Source organism: Plectropomus leopardus, chromosome 7, assembly GCF_026936395.1.
Source record: "Plectropomus leopardus strain MGB_pleo_1.0 chromosome 7, ASM2693639v1, whole genome shotgun sequence".
Classification (NCBI taxonomy): domain Eukaryota; kingdom Metazoa; phylum Chordata; class Actinopteri; order Perciformes; family Serranidae; genus Plectropomus; species Plectropomus leopardus.
In genome coordinates, this window is record NC_142182.1 from 37,963,367 (window position 1) to 37,980,557 (window position 17,191).

Below are 17,191 nucleotides of genomic sequence, written 5' to 3' on the forward strand. Positions count from 1 at the left end.
CAGTGTGGTGCTTGGGCCCTAATAATAATAATAATAATAATAATAATAACAACAACAACAATAACAATAATAATAATAATAATAATAATAATAATAATAATAATAATAATAATTCCTTCAGTTTCAAGAGGGTCCTGTAAAAATATTAAGTCGAATAAGAAAAATACAAAACCTTAAGTTTTTGCAGTACTGTTTTCAAAATAACTTAATATTAGAAAAAAGTTTTTTTTTCATTAACTGGCAAAAGTTTTCTTCTTGGCTTTGGCTGCAGGTGGACTTTCCACATCCTCCCCCATTAATATGCAAATCGCAGCCTTTTATGCGGTTATGTAATCGCACAGCCTGAAATTGCAATTGCTTTTGTGATTAAATTAATTGTGCAGCACTACTGGATACAGCTGCTGCCATCTTGTGCTGGTGACATTATTTGGAGCCAGAGTGAATGCAGAACCTATCTACACGGTATCAAGTTCCCGCTGAAACAAATCCAACCAATTGTGAGCAGTGCCATTAAACATGGGTACAATAAGTGACGCAAACAGCTGTCAATCATAATGCCCAAATCCATATTTATAGTGTCAAATAACGTATTTAAAACAAAGCTATGAGAAAAACGAAAAAAAAAAAAAAACACTTGGAAAAAACATGAGGGTAGGAACATTTTATTTGATGTGTACTTTGAGTTTTTAGTTTGGCCCATGTCCAACCCACTAACATGGAGGGGGCGGGATGTTTTGGCCTCACTTTTGAAGAGCTGTCATGTCATCCATCTTTATATAAAGTCTATGATTGGAATGTGCCATCTTGTCATCTGATATCTAGTTATATTGGGCTTGCTTATTCTGTAGGTGCAAGCAATAAATTATTGGACATCGGCTGAAACAGTGACAAACATGAGACTAAACGTTATTGACTGGCATCATTTTGATAAAATGCTGGAAAATAAATAAGAACCATTACAACCATATTTAGAATATTCTTACTATGTGGACTATTGGCCCCATAATAGCCTACTTACTAGCACTTTTGATGTTTGCTCAATGTGTTGTATTTCATGTATTTCCATGCCGCTGTCAAGCAAATTGATTTGCATTGTGTCTACTATGTGAACTAACTTGCCTTGCCTTGCCTAGCTTGCTGTTTTCAAATTACTCAATCACAAAGCAACCAGATCCATGCTGCATAAAGTTACACTGAGCTGACTAACCTTAGCTTAGGTTACATTTCGTTCCTTGACCCCCCTTACCATGCATCGTGTTTGGCTAGTAGAAAGCAATCACACATCTTTATTTGGTGGCTTGCTGTAACATCATTTATTGTTGGCTAAATCAGTGCTGCTTGTCATAATAAGTAGCTGTCAGTCTAATCATCCCTCTGTCAATCATTTATCATTAGAGGTGTAAAAGTAAGGTTGTAAACCAAGGGCTAATATAAATGGTAAATGGACTATACTTGTATAGTGCTTTTCTAGTCTTTTAAGACCACTCAAAGCGCTTTTACACTACATATCGCATTCACCTATTCGCACACATATTCACACACTGGTGGCCGAGGCTACCGTACAAGGTGCCACCTGCTACTCAGTACCCATTCATACGCACTCACAAACCAATGAGGCAGCATTGGGAGCAATTTGGGGTTCAGTATCTTGCCCAAGGATACTTCGACATGTTGACTGGAGAAGCCAGGGATCAATTCGCTGACCTTCCGATAAGAGGACAACCCACTCAAGCTCTTGACATAGGCAACCCAGCAAAATATTACAAAATTGAAGTTTATGATATCAAAACCTTTACAACTAACTACCCATTAACCAATAGTCCCTGATGTCTGTCTGTCTCTGTCTGCACCTATAACTGCCAGCAATTCAAAAGCTTTAAATCTTTGGAAGTCCATGTTCAATCTACATTACCTGATCGGAAACAGCAATGAGTTCAGGACAAAGGCTATGCACTCTGTCTGACCTGAAGTCCTGGATGACTCGGATAATTCAGACGTACAGCTCAACTGCAGTCTGGAAAAGAGTTTTTGGCTGACTTGCCAAGAGATGAAAAAATACCAAGAAAAATGGGGAAAAAAGCTATGTAAGCTAGTCAAGTCAAGTCAAGTCAGTTTTATTTATAGAGCCCATTATCACAAAACATGGTTTGCCTCAGAGGGCTTTACAGTGTACAACATCCCTCTGCCCTTAGACCCTCACATCACCCAAGGAAAAACTCCTAAAAAAAGAACCCCTGTAACAAGGGAAAAAAAAGGAAGAAACCCCAGGAAGATGAGGGATCACTCTTCCAGAACTGACAGACGTGCAATAGATGTCGTAAATAACAAATGAAATAAATTCATGGCAAAAAGGAAAGAGAAAGAGAGAGGGGAGGAGAGGGGGAGAGAGGCACAGCAATAATAGCAACAGACGCATGTCATATATGATGATAGGTGTGAAATTATAAAATGCACTCTATAATGATGTTGAGGGTTGTGATAAAAGATCGCAGCATCCGTGCAACCAGGACCAGACCACGATCAGGGCAAGCAGGGTGGAAAGGTATCAGTGCAGCCACAGCACTAGCACAACCAAAGGCAGGGTCACAGCACTAGCACAGCTATCACCACGGTCAGGCACAGCCAAAGTTACGGCCAGGATCCAGGAAAACTAGGAAACAGGGGAGCAGGATTGCTACATTTTTAAAGGAGTCAAAGTCAACAATGGAGGATTCAATTAGTCAAATTTGACAAACATGTTATCTACCAGGCACAAACCAGTCCAGTCACCTCTCTGTCAGCTTTACTGATAGTGGTGTAATTTATACTCTCCCATTGTACTTCTGTGATAACAATGATCGATAAATTTAAGACACACATCACTGACTCGGAAATCAATGTTCCACTCTCTTCCTGCCGACTCTGCAGACTGGCTGATTTATGTTTTCAAGTGCTAACATCAGAATAAATATTAGAGAGAAAGGTGGAGAAGATGGGCACAGGCCACAACTCCAACCACATGGACAAACAAAACCAAATCCATATCCACATGTCTATATCTGAGGAGCCATCATGGCATGGGTGATGGTATTAAAGACCAGCTGCGATCCCAACCGCACAGATCTCTTCTGTCAAACATCCTGCTAGTTAAGATAAATTGGATAATAAACTGGATCACCTCTGGGTCTGTGTCAGCTTCTTTTGGGATATAAGGAACTGTAATGTCCTTTGTTTAATTGAACCTTGGCTAAATCCTGGACTACTGGACAGCAACACTCAACTGGGTGACTCTTTTTACACACTGACTGAAATCACATCGGTCATTATCACAGTGGTCGACATTCCACCACAAGCAAATACAAAGGAAGCCCTGTTAAATGTCCTGAACTGCTCACAAACTGGATAACCAAAATCATCCAGGTTGCCACAAAAACACGACAGTTTACAAATTAGGACTGCAGTCTGGAGACACAAACAGTTATGAAGCAGCAGTCTACAGTGGAACACTGTGTCCCAACTGGACTTAATCAGTGTGATCACATTATTTTCCACTGGACTGTCCTAACTGCCTGTGAGTGAAACAGTCCACTGTAGCGTGTATTTTTGACCAAAACCTTTGTTAGATGTAATGTTTCGATCTTAATTTTGTCGCTTACGTTGAAAGCACCACGGTGAAAACAAATACTGATTCACTAGGACAAAATGAGGAATAACATAGTTGGCAGTTGTCATCTAGGTTGAAGGAGATAGCCAGGGAGCTGAACATGTTGGGTAAGTATTGTTGAGGGGAAAGCTCAGCAGAGCTTGTTAGTAAGCGAGCTTGTTTTACTAGTTGGAGATGGTGGTATGAATAAGTATGGTAGCTACAACAATATCTATTGCGAGTATTTAATGCAATAGTATTGTTGTTAATATGATTGATAAGGACACGCATACTCACCCATCTTTCCAGTGGTTACGTCTTTGAGACCACAGCTGGTAAGTGGTTTGGTTATGTAACAAAGTCAGTTATACAGCAGCAATATGTGTGACAGAGTAGCACATCTGTAAATAATGTTTAGTATTATAATTACACAAAATCTGTGCAAATAGTTGTAACCTCACATGTTAGGTCTCCAGTCAATATGTGGAATGTTTGAGACTTTGTGTACCCCTACATTCACTTATCCTTGTGTTTCCTGCCTTACCTCTATCCTTTTGCTGTTGCATTCCATGGGGGAGGTAAGCGACCTTGTTGTCAGGCCTGTTGTTTGTGTTTTAATGTATTGCATGCCCTTTTGCTATTGTTCTCCATGGGAGAGGGGCTAAAGGCAAACCTATGATGATTGATGGAGGATTTTGTTATTAACCTCCTTTGTCAGAAAAAAAACAGAGATCACCTCCAAAGATATTCTGGTCTGGGCCTCTTCATCTAACACAATGCTTGACAAAAGCACTTACATTTACATGATGGACTGCAATATTTAACCAATTCAGTGTAGACAGAGAGCGTCTGATGTAACACAGTGTGGCACAATATTCAGACACCTGCTGTCAGGACAAAGTGTCAAAAAGGGAGAAATTTGAAGTACAATTTCAGGAGGGCAACCCAGATGCAAGGTCTGAAAACTATGACCGATTACAAATAACTTCAAGTGTTTACTGTTGTAACTATGGTGACAATCCTGCAACCTTAACAAAGAAGTAATTTCAACCCAAATTAATTTGCTTTCCTCAGTTTAAAGCAGCAACACATACATTTCTTTTTTACCTTTCAGACTCAAAGCTGGTGGTGACACAAAAACAGCACTGCCGCTATGTACATGCGCAGGGCACCACGGTGCCAAGGGGGCACTAACTGAGGCACTAACCGATCATACTAACAATTACAGGCCTAAATGATGAATTATTTTATTTTAAGTGAAGCTGAAGTACATAGACAATAAGATAAGCCTTAACTATACTAATTTGCTCAAAATAATCATGTGTTGTGGTCACAAGTCAGCTACGTGCATTATTGGATGTATCAGGGCTCAGGAGCAGAAGCGACTCCTCCTCCCTGCCCGGTCTTGCAGCAGCATGTGTTTGTTTTGAAACTTGATCCCCTTCCTCCAGTAACAAGTGAGGAAGAAAATAAGTAAAGCCATAACAAGTAGGGCACCCAAATGGCCAGCAGCTGCCTTGCACAAAAATATATATATCCAGCAAAATAAATCTAACATTGACAACCCAACATGATGTTGAGCTGGGGGTGAGTGCACATGAGTAAATACAGACTAAGACAATTCTGTGTGTTAAATTGTACCAGGATTTAAATTAAAACATAGTCAGTCAGCCTTTTCTGCTGCCATCCCCCAAAAGCCCTACTGAGACAGTCCACCTAAGCTACTTAGACGGCTGGGTCTCAGTGGAGTTACTGACATTTACTGCCAATACTAATTATTTTCCAGCATGCCCATTACAGTGCTGAGAGTCTCCTGAAAATGAGCTGTTGTTACCATCATCTGAAGATGAAGCTCTTCTATGTACATATAAATACAATTGACTTGACTTGACACAGGCAGGGAACATACAAAAAGCCTTCTTGTTTTTTCATCAGAGACTCGTGATTGTTTTCAACATCTCATCTATAGTCTAGGGCTTATTAAAAATAACCAATTATTAAAAAAGATGGGTGCACCCTAAAACATCCAGAGAGGCTATACAGAGACTTATAATGTCAGTGCCAGTCCAGATAGCAGCTGCTGTACAATAGTAGAGCGTAATTCAACTACTGCTGACATTCGGGAAGCCAAACCAGTCAGTGTGGAGTGGAAGCAGACAATGAAAACCTCCAAAGGTGAGCTTGCATGAGTAATGTATTCTAAGTTTCAACTACACCAAAACAAATGTTTTTACTAGAAGTTAATCTACACCCTCCAAACAATCACAGTCCAGATCCACAATCATAATCCCCAGTGGCTATGCTAGCAACTAGATTATGATCAGTGTGCATTGGTCAAAGTTGACATTTTGTTCTAAGGTTGACATCAGAAGAAGCACAGTTTCTGAAATGAATGGGTTAATCTCATGGGAACATGGTAACTGGACCCGCGCTTTCTTTTCTTTTAACTATTTAAAGCGCTTTTACACTACAGAGTCACATTCCCCCAACAACACACACACATTCACACACTGGTGGTCAAGGCTACTGTGCATGGTGACATTTCTGCTGTAAAATTTGGTATTTTAATACGGGGGTCTTTGGGGATTGACAGGCTTCTGGAATCAGCCTCAAGTGGCTTGGCACCCACACACCATAGAGCAGCCATCGGGAGCACTTTGGAGGTCAGTATCTTGCCATAGGATACTTAGAGATAGAGTGTAGAGTGTATGTGAGTTACACCATGAAATACTGATGTCAATATATCTAGATTTCTGTGTAAATGAGACACACATTCTGTGTACTGCAAGGTTATTTTTCATTTTGGGTAAATAGCTGAAGAAAAAACACTAACAAAAGGTATGTTATGCATGACACAAACAGCTATGTTCTTACCCTGTAATAATCTGTGCTGTAAATGTCCCTTGACATGCCAAAGTCTCCTATTTTCACCAGAAGGCCATTCCCCACCAGGCAGTTCCTGGTTGCCAGATCACGGTGCACAAAGTGCTGAGAGGCCAAGTAAATCATCCCAGCTGCAATCTGGCTGGCTATGTGAAGCATCTGGGACAGACCCAGCTCCCCATTGGTCTGCAGAGGCTGTCCGTCCACCAGGATCATAGCGTCTGGTCCATGGGCTCTGAGAAGGAAGTTGCAGAGGGAGTTAGAACCTCAGGGAATATTTCAGATCAAAGAATCTTTGTCTGACACACCCTGACTTCAGCCAGTGGAATGCAGCTTGACATTTTCTGATTTACAGTAAGGAGCCATACTGCTGCTGTTACATTTTGTGGCCCATTAACTTCACATGTTTATATTGCACTGGAATGTTGTCCATTTAGAGAACCCAACTAAATATCCTTCCTTAAACAAGCATATTTTCAGTTTGTTTTATGATAATATAAACATTAACTTGTAGACCCTTAAAACATTTTAAGATAACATAATCCATAATAGTAAATATTTGACTGCAACACTTGTTTGGTTCATTCGAGAAACACTGTCTGTGAACTGAAAGGCAGCCTCACAGGGATTCTTCTGATCCATGATTTTATTTGATATCTCATCAAAGCAGTGCTTTTCAACAACTGAGCAACCAGTCCTTGGATATGTCTAAGCATGCTTGAACAAAATGCCATGAAAAAAAATGCTTTTTTTAGATAAGACTATTTTCCAAAGGAACATGCTGCAGTGACTGTTCATGCTCAGATATTTTGCATTTTATTTTTTCCTTGGATTCATTATTACTGTTAATTTAATGACTGCTAGCGGATTACATTTGCTGTGGGTCCTGTGTTTACTGTTTTTGTCCCTCTGTAATGTCAAGCTCAACATATTTTGGTAACAATTCTTCAATAACCAAAAACAAGTGATTCTTATCATGTGCTTGTTTATGCGGTGAAACTGACCAAGATATTGTTTGCTTTTGTTTTTTTCAGATTAATTTAAGTATCAAATATTGATATTGGTATCAGTCTTGTATTGTTAAGGCAGACTGTAGTCAGCTATGTATACTTAATAAATGCCTAAAACCCCTGGTACAGCCCATAACATCTCTAAAAGAAGTGATGCCAATAAAGTGCAAGCTTGTTGTCTGTTTCATTGTGTGTGTGTGTGTGTGTGTGTGTGTGTATGTGCATGTGTGTGTGTCTTTTCAGCTTCACTGACTTTTAAGTCTCTAATGGAGGAAGTGATGCCAGTGAGGTGGCTGCCCAGTGTGTATCTGTTGTGTGAGTGTGTGTTCCTTTGAGTGTGTGAGAACATGGTGGTTTGTAGGGCAACGGGTGCTGGTTAAATTAGCAGTGTTTTCTTGAAAGAAGCCTTAGCATCAGAGGCACAGACCGACTCCCTGAAACACAGTCCTGTACAAGCATGCACATACAAGCGCGTACAAACACACACACACACACACACACACACACACACACACACACACACACATGCCGGCCGTACCTGCATACAGTCATAAATAAGCACGGGCAGAATTCACTTCCTGGCGGCAGACTAAGTACCAATGTTCTATTCTGCAGCGCAAAGCATCCTTGGAGCAAATAACATCTAATTACAGCAGACACAATGCAGCTAATTAGCTTACCAACTGCAATTTACAATTTAGGCATTTAGCTTGCACTCTCATCCAGAGCAGCTCGCAGCGACTGCAGGTAGGGCTGCAGAGTCTGACTCATCTTGGGACCTTTCTTGTCAAAATATAAATAACATATGGACCTCTAGAAAACAAAATCTCCTGTAACCAAAGTTACATCCCTCATGTATTGAGAAGTGGTTGTATTTGCATTCATACATTCTTCATCACATGATAGAGAGATGTTGTACTGCATATCATCACTGATTATCACAAGTATTCAAGTAAAACAGCACAACCTCAACTGTGATACTGCTTTAATATAACAGTTCTACAAGCGCCATATATTAGCTAATAGTAAAAAGTGGAAGCGTGGTGAAGAGGGAGCTGAGCCAATAGGCAAAGCTCTCGATTTACCAGTCGATCTTCGTTCCTACCCTCACCTATGGTCACGAGCTTTGGGTAGTGACCGAAAGAAAAAGATCGCGGGTACAAGCGGCCGAAATGAGTTTCCTCCGTAGGGTGGCTGGGCTCTCCCTTAGAGATAGGGTGAGAAGCTCGGTCATCCGGGAGGAGCTCGGAGTAGAGCTGCTGCTCCTCCGCGTTGAGAAGAGCCAGATGAGGTGGCTCGGGCATCTAATTAGGATGCCTCCAGGACGCCTCCCTGGTGAGGTGTTCAGGGCACGTCCCACCGGTAGGAGGCCCTGGGGAAGACCCAGGACACGCTGGAGAGACTACGTCTCACAGCTGGCCTGGGAACGCCTCGGGGTCCCCCGGGAAGAGCTGGACGAAGTGGCCGGGGAGAGGGAAGTCTGGGCTTCCCTGCTTAGGATGCTGCCCCCGTGACCCGACCCCGGATAAGCAGAAGAAAATGGATGGATGGATGGATAAAAAGTGGAAAAAAGATTATGATTTATTTGTTAATTAATGATTTATTTTGCTCTGCCAACACAAATAATTCTGCACCTGAACTGGGACTGGACTGTTGCCAAGCAACACAGAAACATTCTTGCTTATTAGCTTGCTACTTTGTGTGGGTTTCACATTACCACAGGCCAGCTATCATACACATTTATCTGTTTACATTTATTTTGTGACCAGTGAAATAAGGTCAGTTAAAGGTTGCTTTTGTGGCATACGTGTTAGTCAGATGAATTTTTCATTGATGTTACATATAACTGCACATCTGCTGCTCACTTCATCAACCAAAACTGTTTGGTCCTTATTTTTGTCTACGCAGGGGTGTGTCTAGGGAGTGGCCACCCCTAAAACCTGATTGGCCACCCCAGGTGCCACCCCATTATGATTGGCTATTTATCCAGGCAGTTTGAGCCGTTTGATGAGTAAGCAGAATTTTCTTTTATAGATGCAATTCAGTCTTAAACCTGGGATGCAGTAATGTGTGTGTACAGTTGTATCAATGTATTTTATAAATAAATTGATACAATTGTATAAAAGTTTGTTCACACAGGCTTATTCATTTTATTTTTTTGGCTTTTCGTTTTTGCTGGCACTTCATACATGCTATTGTGCTTTTTACTTTAGGAGAAACAATTTCTTGAACTCACTGAGTGCCATTGACGTATATATACGTCATTCAAAAGCCAACGCTTAAGTGCCATTGACGTTTATATACATCAAAGTGTGTTTTCCGCGGCTGGCACAAGGGGGCGTTCTCACGCTCCCTGTCTGTAATTTTGATGCTGCTGGGATTTGTAGTTGTAGTACAAAAGACGGTAGATCAAAGCATCAAGTGGAGTAGCCGGGATCAGAGAGCAGTGATCTGTACAGAGGTGATTTGAAACTACAGCAGCAAAGCTACATCAGTTCAATATTAGCATAAAATGTCCCCCAAAAAATGGAGAGGGTCAAGTGGCCAGTATCGCCAGCGGACGCTGGAAGAAACTCTCATGGACCCCCCCCCCATGCTCTTGACTCAGTGTTCAAAGCAGGCCTGGTCGCCCGAATACTGCATGTAGGAATAATGGAAAAGGACTCCGGTTCTATTTTGAATTTCTGAACTGGGGGCCATGGTTTGTTGCATTGTGCTGTACTTTGCATATTTATTTTACAATAAAATAACATTTGTAATACAATTTTAAGATGTCTTTTATGTCAGGCAAAATTATAACATTCAAATCACTGTTTTGCTTGACAGACTCCCTTTCACAAAAATGCATTTTTCTCAGCTTTCTAGAAGAAAAGTGGTCTTTTTGATGAAACTAGCCTCTATTCAACTTCAGATAAAGAATAGAACAAGGTGCAAACAAACGTTTTTTTTCCATGACGAAAAAAATAGTTTCTTGTTTCACTTGAGCTATTCGGTGTTTTCAGAGTCTTTGTACAAAATATTCTGTGGGTCTTGAAAGCCACTTTTTCTTATATAATAGGGCTGGCACTCAATGAGTTAATAAGTATGGAAGAGCTATTTTACACTTTTGTGGTGTCACTTTGTTGTGTTGTAATTAGCCGGTCTATGTATCTTTTAAACTAAACTATAAACAATAATGTGAGCCACTGAGTAATGTCAGTATTTAAAGTAGGTATGCCTAGTGGAGACAAAATTAGTAAATTAAACCTTTGATGATGTGTGTGCCCGCAGCAGCAGTAACTCCACTGGCTCTACACCCAAAGGTCTGGAGCCTCAGCTGATTAAACGCCATCAGTGTCTTGAATCACACCACACATGCTCCACCACCTGTTGTTTGTCTGCAGAACTCACCTGAGAAACTTATTTAGATCTCCGTGCTTCATGTACTCAAAGACCATAATGAGCGGATCTCCGTCCACACACACACCGTAGAACTTCACTATGTGCTCGTGCTGGAGATTGGTCAGCAACTCAGCCTCACGCTGGAAATCTTTCCTGGCTGCAAGAGTGGGGTCCTTTAGAGTCTGGAGAGAGAGAGAGAGCATGTTGGATCATACCGCCAGCTCATGACTAGATCAAGGGTACCAGTTTGGTAGCCAGTGGCAAACAACATGGGCTGCGCAGAAAAAAATATTTGTAGAAAGTATGGTAAAAACTGTCAAATTGCAACAGAAGTAGCCCGTAAAATGTAAACTTGTGTATCACCATAGCAGACACATTGAATTACCATAAATCAAAAAACAGTACAATACTCTAATTAATAAGTAATACCCTAATGTTACAAGCATACAATTACCCCAAAAATAATGGCATTATTCTGTCTAAGTTAAAGATTTTGCTGATGTTTACATTTAAATTTACTGTATAAAACCAATATCACCATACAGCAAAAACAAACTGTATTTTCCACAGTAACAAGATGGTAAAATACTGGTATATATAATGTTGGTTTTAACTTATTACATGGCTTATATGTTTGAATAGAATTTACTGTCATTTTAAGGGTATTTGTAGATGGTTGCTAGGATAAGAATACACAACACAGTAGGATGATTTCTTATAGCAGTTACCCTATTGGCACAATTTTTTTCTTTTACTGAGGTAATAAGAATAAAGACATACATTTTATATTGTCAAATTCTAAAGACAGTGTTTGGGTTTTCCATACTATTATGTCTTCTTTGTTACACTTTAAAAGAAAATTTGTGCAAGGACAACCAACTCAAAATAATAATAATAATAATAATAATAATTACAAAAAAATGTGTGTGAATCATAATTAACAATACTATGCTATTTGCAGAAAAACTTTCAAAAGCATGTTCTTTTATTATTTTTCCACCAGCGCAGCAACCGACTTCCAGATAAATGCCTGGGGTAGCTTGAATGGTGGTCTAAAAAATGTAATCTTGCGGCTGTTTTAGACTTTCCAAATGTTATTGAACCGGATGGTTTACATCAAGACAGGGATAAAGACAGATGATGCTCACTAAAATGTATTTACTGATTTGCAGATGTTTCTTTCCCTATGTTAGAAAATGGGGAAAAGTCTTTCTGGGCCAGTGTGCATCATGTGACCGACTCAAACAGTTTTATTCCACTTTCGGCCACTATGAACATTTTTCATCAATGCATGGCGCACTTCCTGGGAGCTTGACAAACAAACAGACCATGGATCTATTATAAGTCTGGATACAGCCATGGAAGTGGGGCCTCGTTCATCCCTATGAGAGCTGCTTAGTGGCACATGAAGCAGGGAAAGTACTTTTTCCGGGTTTAGAAATGTCTAAAATGCCTGGCGCACTTCCTGGGGGCTTGACACAGACAGACAGAGAGACAGAGGTGGACAAAGACCAAGTGAGAGAGAGAAAGAGAGATAGACCAAGCCCCCAGGAAGTGCGCCACGCTCTGATCTGAATTTACATAGTCGCCAAATGTGGAATTACACCATCATGTGACGCACACTGGCCCAGAGAGACTTTTACCCATTTGTTTAACGCTGGGAAAGAGACGTCCTTAAATCACTGGATAATTTTTTTTGAGACACATTAACTCAGAACACATTTTTAAATAGCCATTATTTTTAATGTGCCATTTTCCGAATATAAAAATAAATGAATAAATAAAAATACTTCTCCACACATAAAATAAATGCTCATTTGACCCGCAGGACTGCACTGTGTGGTGGTATTTTTGCTGTTATTCATCATTTTTAAATCATAATTCATCAGTTTTACCATCTTACAACACATCCATACGCTGTTGGCTGTAAAGCCTGTAATATGGAAGTCTTACTGTGTCTGTATTAGAGACTGTATATACAGTCCACAGTCTGTATTCAAACAACCAGTTATCAGTAAGCAGCAGGGAGCACTAGTGACAGTTATTAAACAGTAAACAGTAAAGTTGAGCTGCTGATAATATACGGGGCAATGTAACAAGGCACCACCTTTTATTACATTTTTGTGGACACTTTTTGATTCTGTTCATTTCATTTCTCCGGTCGTGATTACGAAATGATTCCCTGTGAAGTTGTATATTTGTGTGTGTGTGTGTGTGTGTGTATAGAGAGATTGATATACCATTATCTGATTATCAAGTAAATATTAAAATTGACACAACACCACTGTCATTATACCGTTGATTAACTACTGTTGCTAGTACGCTAAGCTACCATATGAGGAGCGAGCGCTGTTTGCTTCGAGCACTTAATGTGCCATTTGTGTGAGCGAGCCAATCACTACCAGCATGTTCTATGGGCCAGTAGATCTGGGTATTTTACACTTTTCTGAACCCGGAAAAAGAGCTTTCTCTGCTTCAAGCGCCAGTGAGCAGCTCTAATGAGGCTCCAATGAAGGAGGCTCCACCCCCACAGCTGTATCCAGATTTTACTATAATAAATCCATGAGGTAGACACCCCTCCCTGAGCTACCACCTTATCGTGGTGGAGGGGTTTGCGTGTCCCAGTGATCCTAGGAGCTCAGTTGTCAGGGGCTTCATGCCCCTGGTAGGGTCACCCATGGCAAACAGGTCCTAGGGGAGGGACCAGACAAAGTGTAGCTCACAAGACCCCTATGATGACAACAACCAATGGTCCAGAGTTCCCCTCGTCCGGATGCGGGTCACCGGGGCCCCCCCCGGAGCCAGGCCCGGGGGTGGGGCTCGATGGCGAGCGCCTGGTGGCTGGGCCTTTACCCATGGGGCCCGGCCGGGCACAGCCCGAAGAGGTGACATGGGACCTCCTTCCCGTGGGCTCACCACCCGTAGGGGTCGGGTGCCATGTGAGCTGGGCGGCAGCCGAAGGCGGGGACCTTGGCGGTCCGATCCTCGGCTGCAGAAGCTAGCTCTGGGGACGTGGAATGTCACCTCTCTGGTGGGGAAGGAGCCTGAGCTGGTGTGCGAGATTGAGACGTTACTACTAGATATAGTCGGCCTCACCTCGACGTACGGCTTGGGCTCCGGAAATAGTCTTCTCGAGAGGGGATGGACTCTCTTCCACTCTGGAGTTGCCACTGGTGAGAGGCGCTGGGCAGGGGTGGCAATACTTATTACCCCCCGGCTCGGTGCCTGTATGTTGGAGTTTACCCCGGTGAATGAGAGGGTAGCCTCCCTCCGCCTTCGGGTTGGGGGATGGATCCTGACTGTTGTTTGTGCCTATGGTCCAAACAGCAGTTCAGAGTATCCACCCTTTTTGGAGTCCTTAGAGGGGGTGCTGGAGAGTGCTTCTTCTGGGGACTCCCTCATTCTGCTGGGGGACTTCAACGCTCACGTTGGCACGACAGTGAGACCTGGAGGTTATTGGACTTCTGTGCTCGCCACAGATTGTCCATAACGAACACCATGTTCAAGCATAACGGTGTCCATATGTGCACTTGGCATCAGGACACCCTAGGCCGCAGTTCAATGATCGACTTCGTAGTCGTATCGTTGGACTTGCAACCGTATGTCTTGGACACTCTGGTGAAGAGAGGGGCGGAGCTGTTAACTGACCATCACCTGGTGGTGAGTTGGCTCTGATGGTGGAGGAGGATGCCGGTCAGACCTGGCAGACCCAAACGCATTGTGAGGGTCTGCTGGGAACGTCTGGCAGAGTCTCCCATCAGAAAGAGCTTCAACTCCCACCTCCGGGAGAGCTTCGACCATGTCCCGGGGGGAGGCGGGGGACATTGAGTCTGAGTGGGCCATGTTCCGTGCCTCGATTGCTGAGGCGGCCGACCGGTGCTGTGGCTGTAAGGTGGTCGGTGCCTGTCGGGGCGGCAACACCCGAACCCGCTGGTGGACACCGGCGGTAAGGAGTGCCGTCAAGCTGAAGAAGGAGTCATATCCGGCCTTCTTGGCCTGTGGGACTCCAGAGGCAGCAGACAGGTACCGACAGGCCAAGCGGAGTGTGGCGGCAGCGGTCGCCGAGACGAAAACCCGGGCGTGGGAGGAGTTCGGCGAGGCCATGGAAAACGACTTCTGGACAGCTTCGAAGAGGTTCTGGACCACCATCCGGCGTCTCAGGAGGCGGAAGCAGTGCTCCGTCAACACTGTGTATGGTGGGGACGGGGCGCTGCTGACCTCGACTCGGGACATTGTGGATCGGTGGAAGGAATACTTCGAAGACCTCCTCAATGCCACCGACATACCTTCCAGTGAGGAAGCAGGGCCTGGGGACTCGGGGGTGGGCTCCTCTATCTCTGGGGCTGAGGTTACCGAGGTGGTCAAAAAGCTCCTCGGTGGCAGGGCCCCGGGGGTGGACGAGGTCGGCCCGGAGTTCCTCAAGGCCCTGGATGTTGTGGGGCTGTCGTAGCTGACGCGACTCTGCAACATTACGTGGACATCAGGGGCAGTGCCCTTGGACTGGCAGACTGGGGTGGTGGTCCCTCTTTTTAAGAAGGGGGACCGGAGAGTGTGTTCCAACTACAGGGGGATCACACTCCTCAGCCTCCCTGGTAAGGTCTATTCGGGGGTACTAGAGAGGAGGGTCTGCCGGATAGTCGAGCCCCGGATTCAGGAGGAGCAATGCGGTTTTCGCCCCGGTCGTGGAACTGTGGACCAGCTCTGGACCCTTGGCAGGGTCCTTGAGGGTGCGTGGGAGTTTGCCCAACCAGTCCACATGTGCTTTGTGCACTTGGAGAAGGCATTCGACTGTGTCCCTTGGGGAGTCCTGTGGGGGGTTCTCCGGGAATATGGGGTTTCGGACTCCCTGATACGGGCTGTCCGTTCCCTGTATGACCAGTGCCAGAGCTTGGTCCGCATTGCCGGCAGTAAGTCGAACTCGTTTCCGGTGAGGGTTGGACTCCGCCAGGGCTGCCCTTTGTCACCGATTCTGTTCATAACTTTTATGGACAGAATTTCTAGGCACAGCCAGGGTGTTGAGGGGGTCCAGTTTGGTGACCTCAGGATTGGGTCTCTGCTCTTTGCAGATGATGTGGTCCTGTTGGCTTCATCAGGCCGTGACCTTCAGCTCTCACTGGATCGGTTCGCAGCCGAGTGTGAAGCGGCTGGGATGCGAATCAGCACCTCCAAATCCGTGGCCATGGTTCTCAGCCGGAAAAGGGTAGCGTGCCCCCTCCGGATCGGGGACGAAGTCCTGCCCCAAGTAGAGGAGTTTAAGTACCTCGGGGTCTTGTTCACGAGTGAGGGAAGGATGGAGCGGGAGATCGACAGGCGGATCGGTGCAGCGTCTGCAGTAATGCGGACTCTGCACCGATCTGTCGTGGTGAAGAGGGAGCTGAGGCAAAAGGCAAAGCTCTCGATTTACCGGTCGATCTTCGTTCCTACCCTCACCTATGGTCACGAGCTTTGGGTAGTGACCGAAAGAACAAGATCATGGGTACAAGCGGCCGAAATGAGTTTCCTCCGTAGGGTGGCTGGGCTCTCCCTTAGAGATAGGGTGAGAAGCTCGGTCATCTGGGAGAAGCTCGGAGTAGAGCCGCTGCTCCTCCGCGTTGAGAAGAGCCAGATGAGGTGGCTCGGGCATCTAATTAGGATGCCTCCAGGACGCCTCCCTGGTGAGGTGTTCAGGGCACGTCCCACCGGTAGGAGGCCCCGGGGAAGACCCAGGACACGCTGGAGAGACTACGTCTCACAGCTGGCCTGGGAATGCCTCGGGGTCCCCCGGGAAGAGCTGGACGAAGTGGCCGGGGAGAGGGAAGTCTGGGCTTCCCTGCTTAGGTTGTTGCCCCCGCGACCCGACCCCGGATAAGCGGAAGAAAATGGATGGATGGATGGTAGACAAATGGAGAGAGAGGCTCGATCGATGCTGAAGAGAATTTGAACTTGAACTGACCACATTCTCTGTGCCCCCAGCATTTCACTTCGGACCTCTGTGGGGATGGCACGGATGTATAAGGAGCAGCACAGCGTCCTGGCTCCTACTTGAGGTGAACATATTTACAAAAAGTGTTTATGTCTGCGAGTTGAAGCTTTCTTTAAGGTTCATTCGGGTTGTAGTAACATTACACGTTACGTTGATGTTATGCATAATTTTAGACTGTTGCATTTAGTTTGCTAGGTCATTCAAACTAACGTTACTTCACTAATGTTACGGTGTGTTGCTCTTGTAAAACCTAACGTTAACAGTTAGTTATTTAACTTTAGTCATTTTAAACGGTTCGTGTTTAACATTAACTCAAACTAGCTAATTTAGTTA

General features: G+C 44.0%; 1 protein-coding gene across 1 annotated transcript in view; it reads right to left on the reverse strand.

Annotated features, from left to right (window-relative positions):
• LOC121950400 (NT-3 growth factor receptor) overlaps nt 1-17,191 on the reverse strand; it is a 269,926-nt gene that overhangs the window by 12,738 nt on the left and 239,997 nt on the right. Inside the window, exons 15-16 of the mRNA XM_042496388.2 lie at nt 10,906-11,078; nt 6,497-6,740 (exon numbers count right to left, since the gene is read on the reverse strand). Of these exons, the coding sequence (XP_042352322.2) occupies nt 6,497-6,740; nt 10,906-11,078 (417 nt within the window). The remainder of the gene's footprint in view (nt 1-6,496; nt 6,741-10,905; nt 11,079-17,191) is intronic.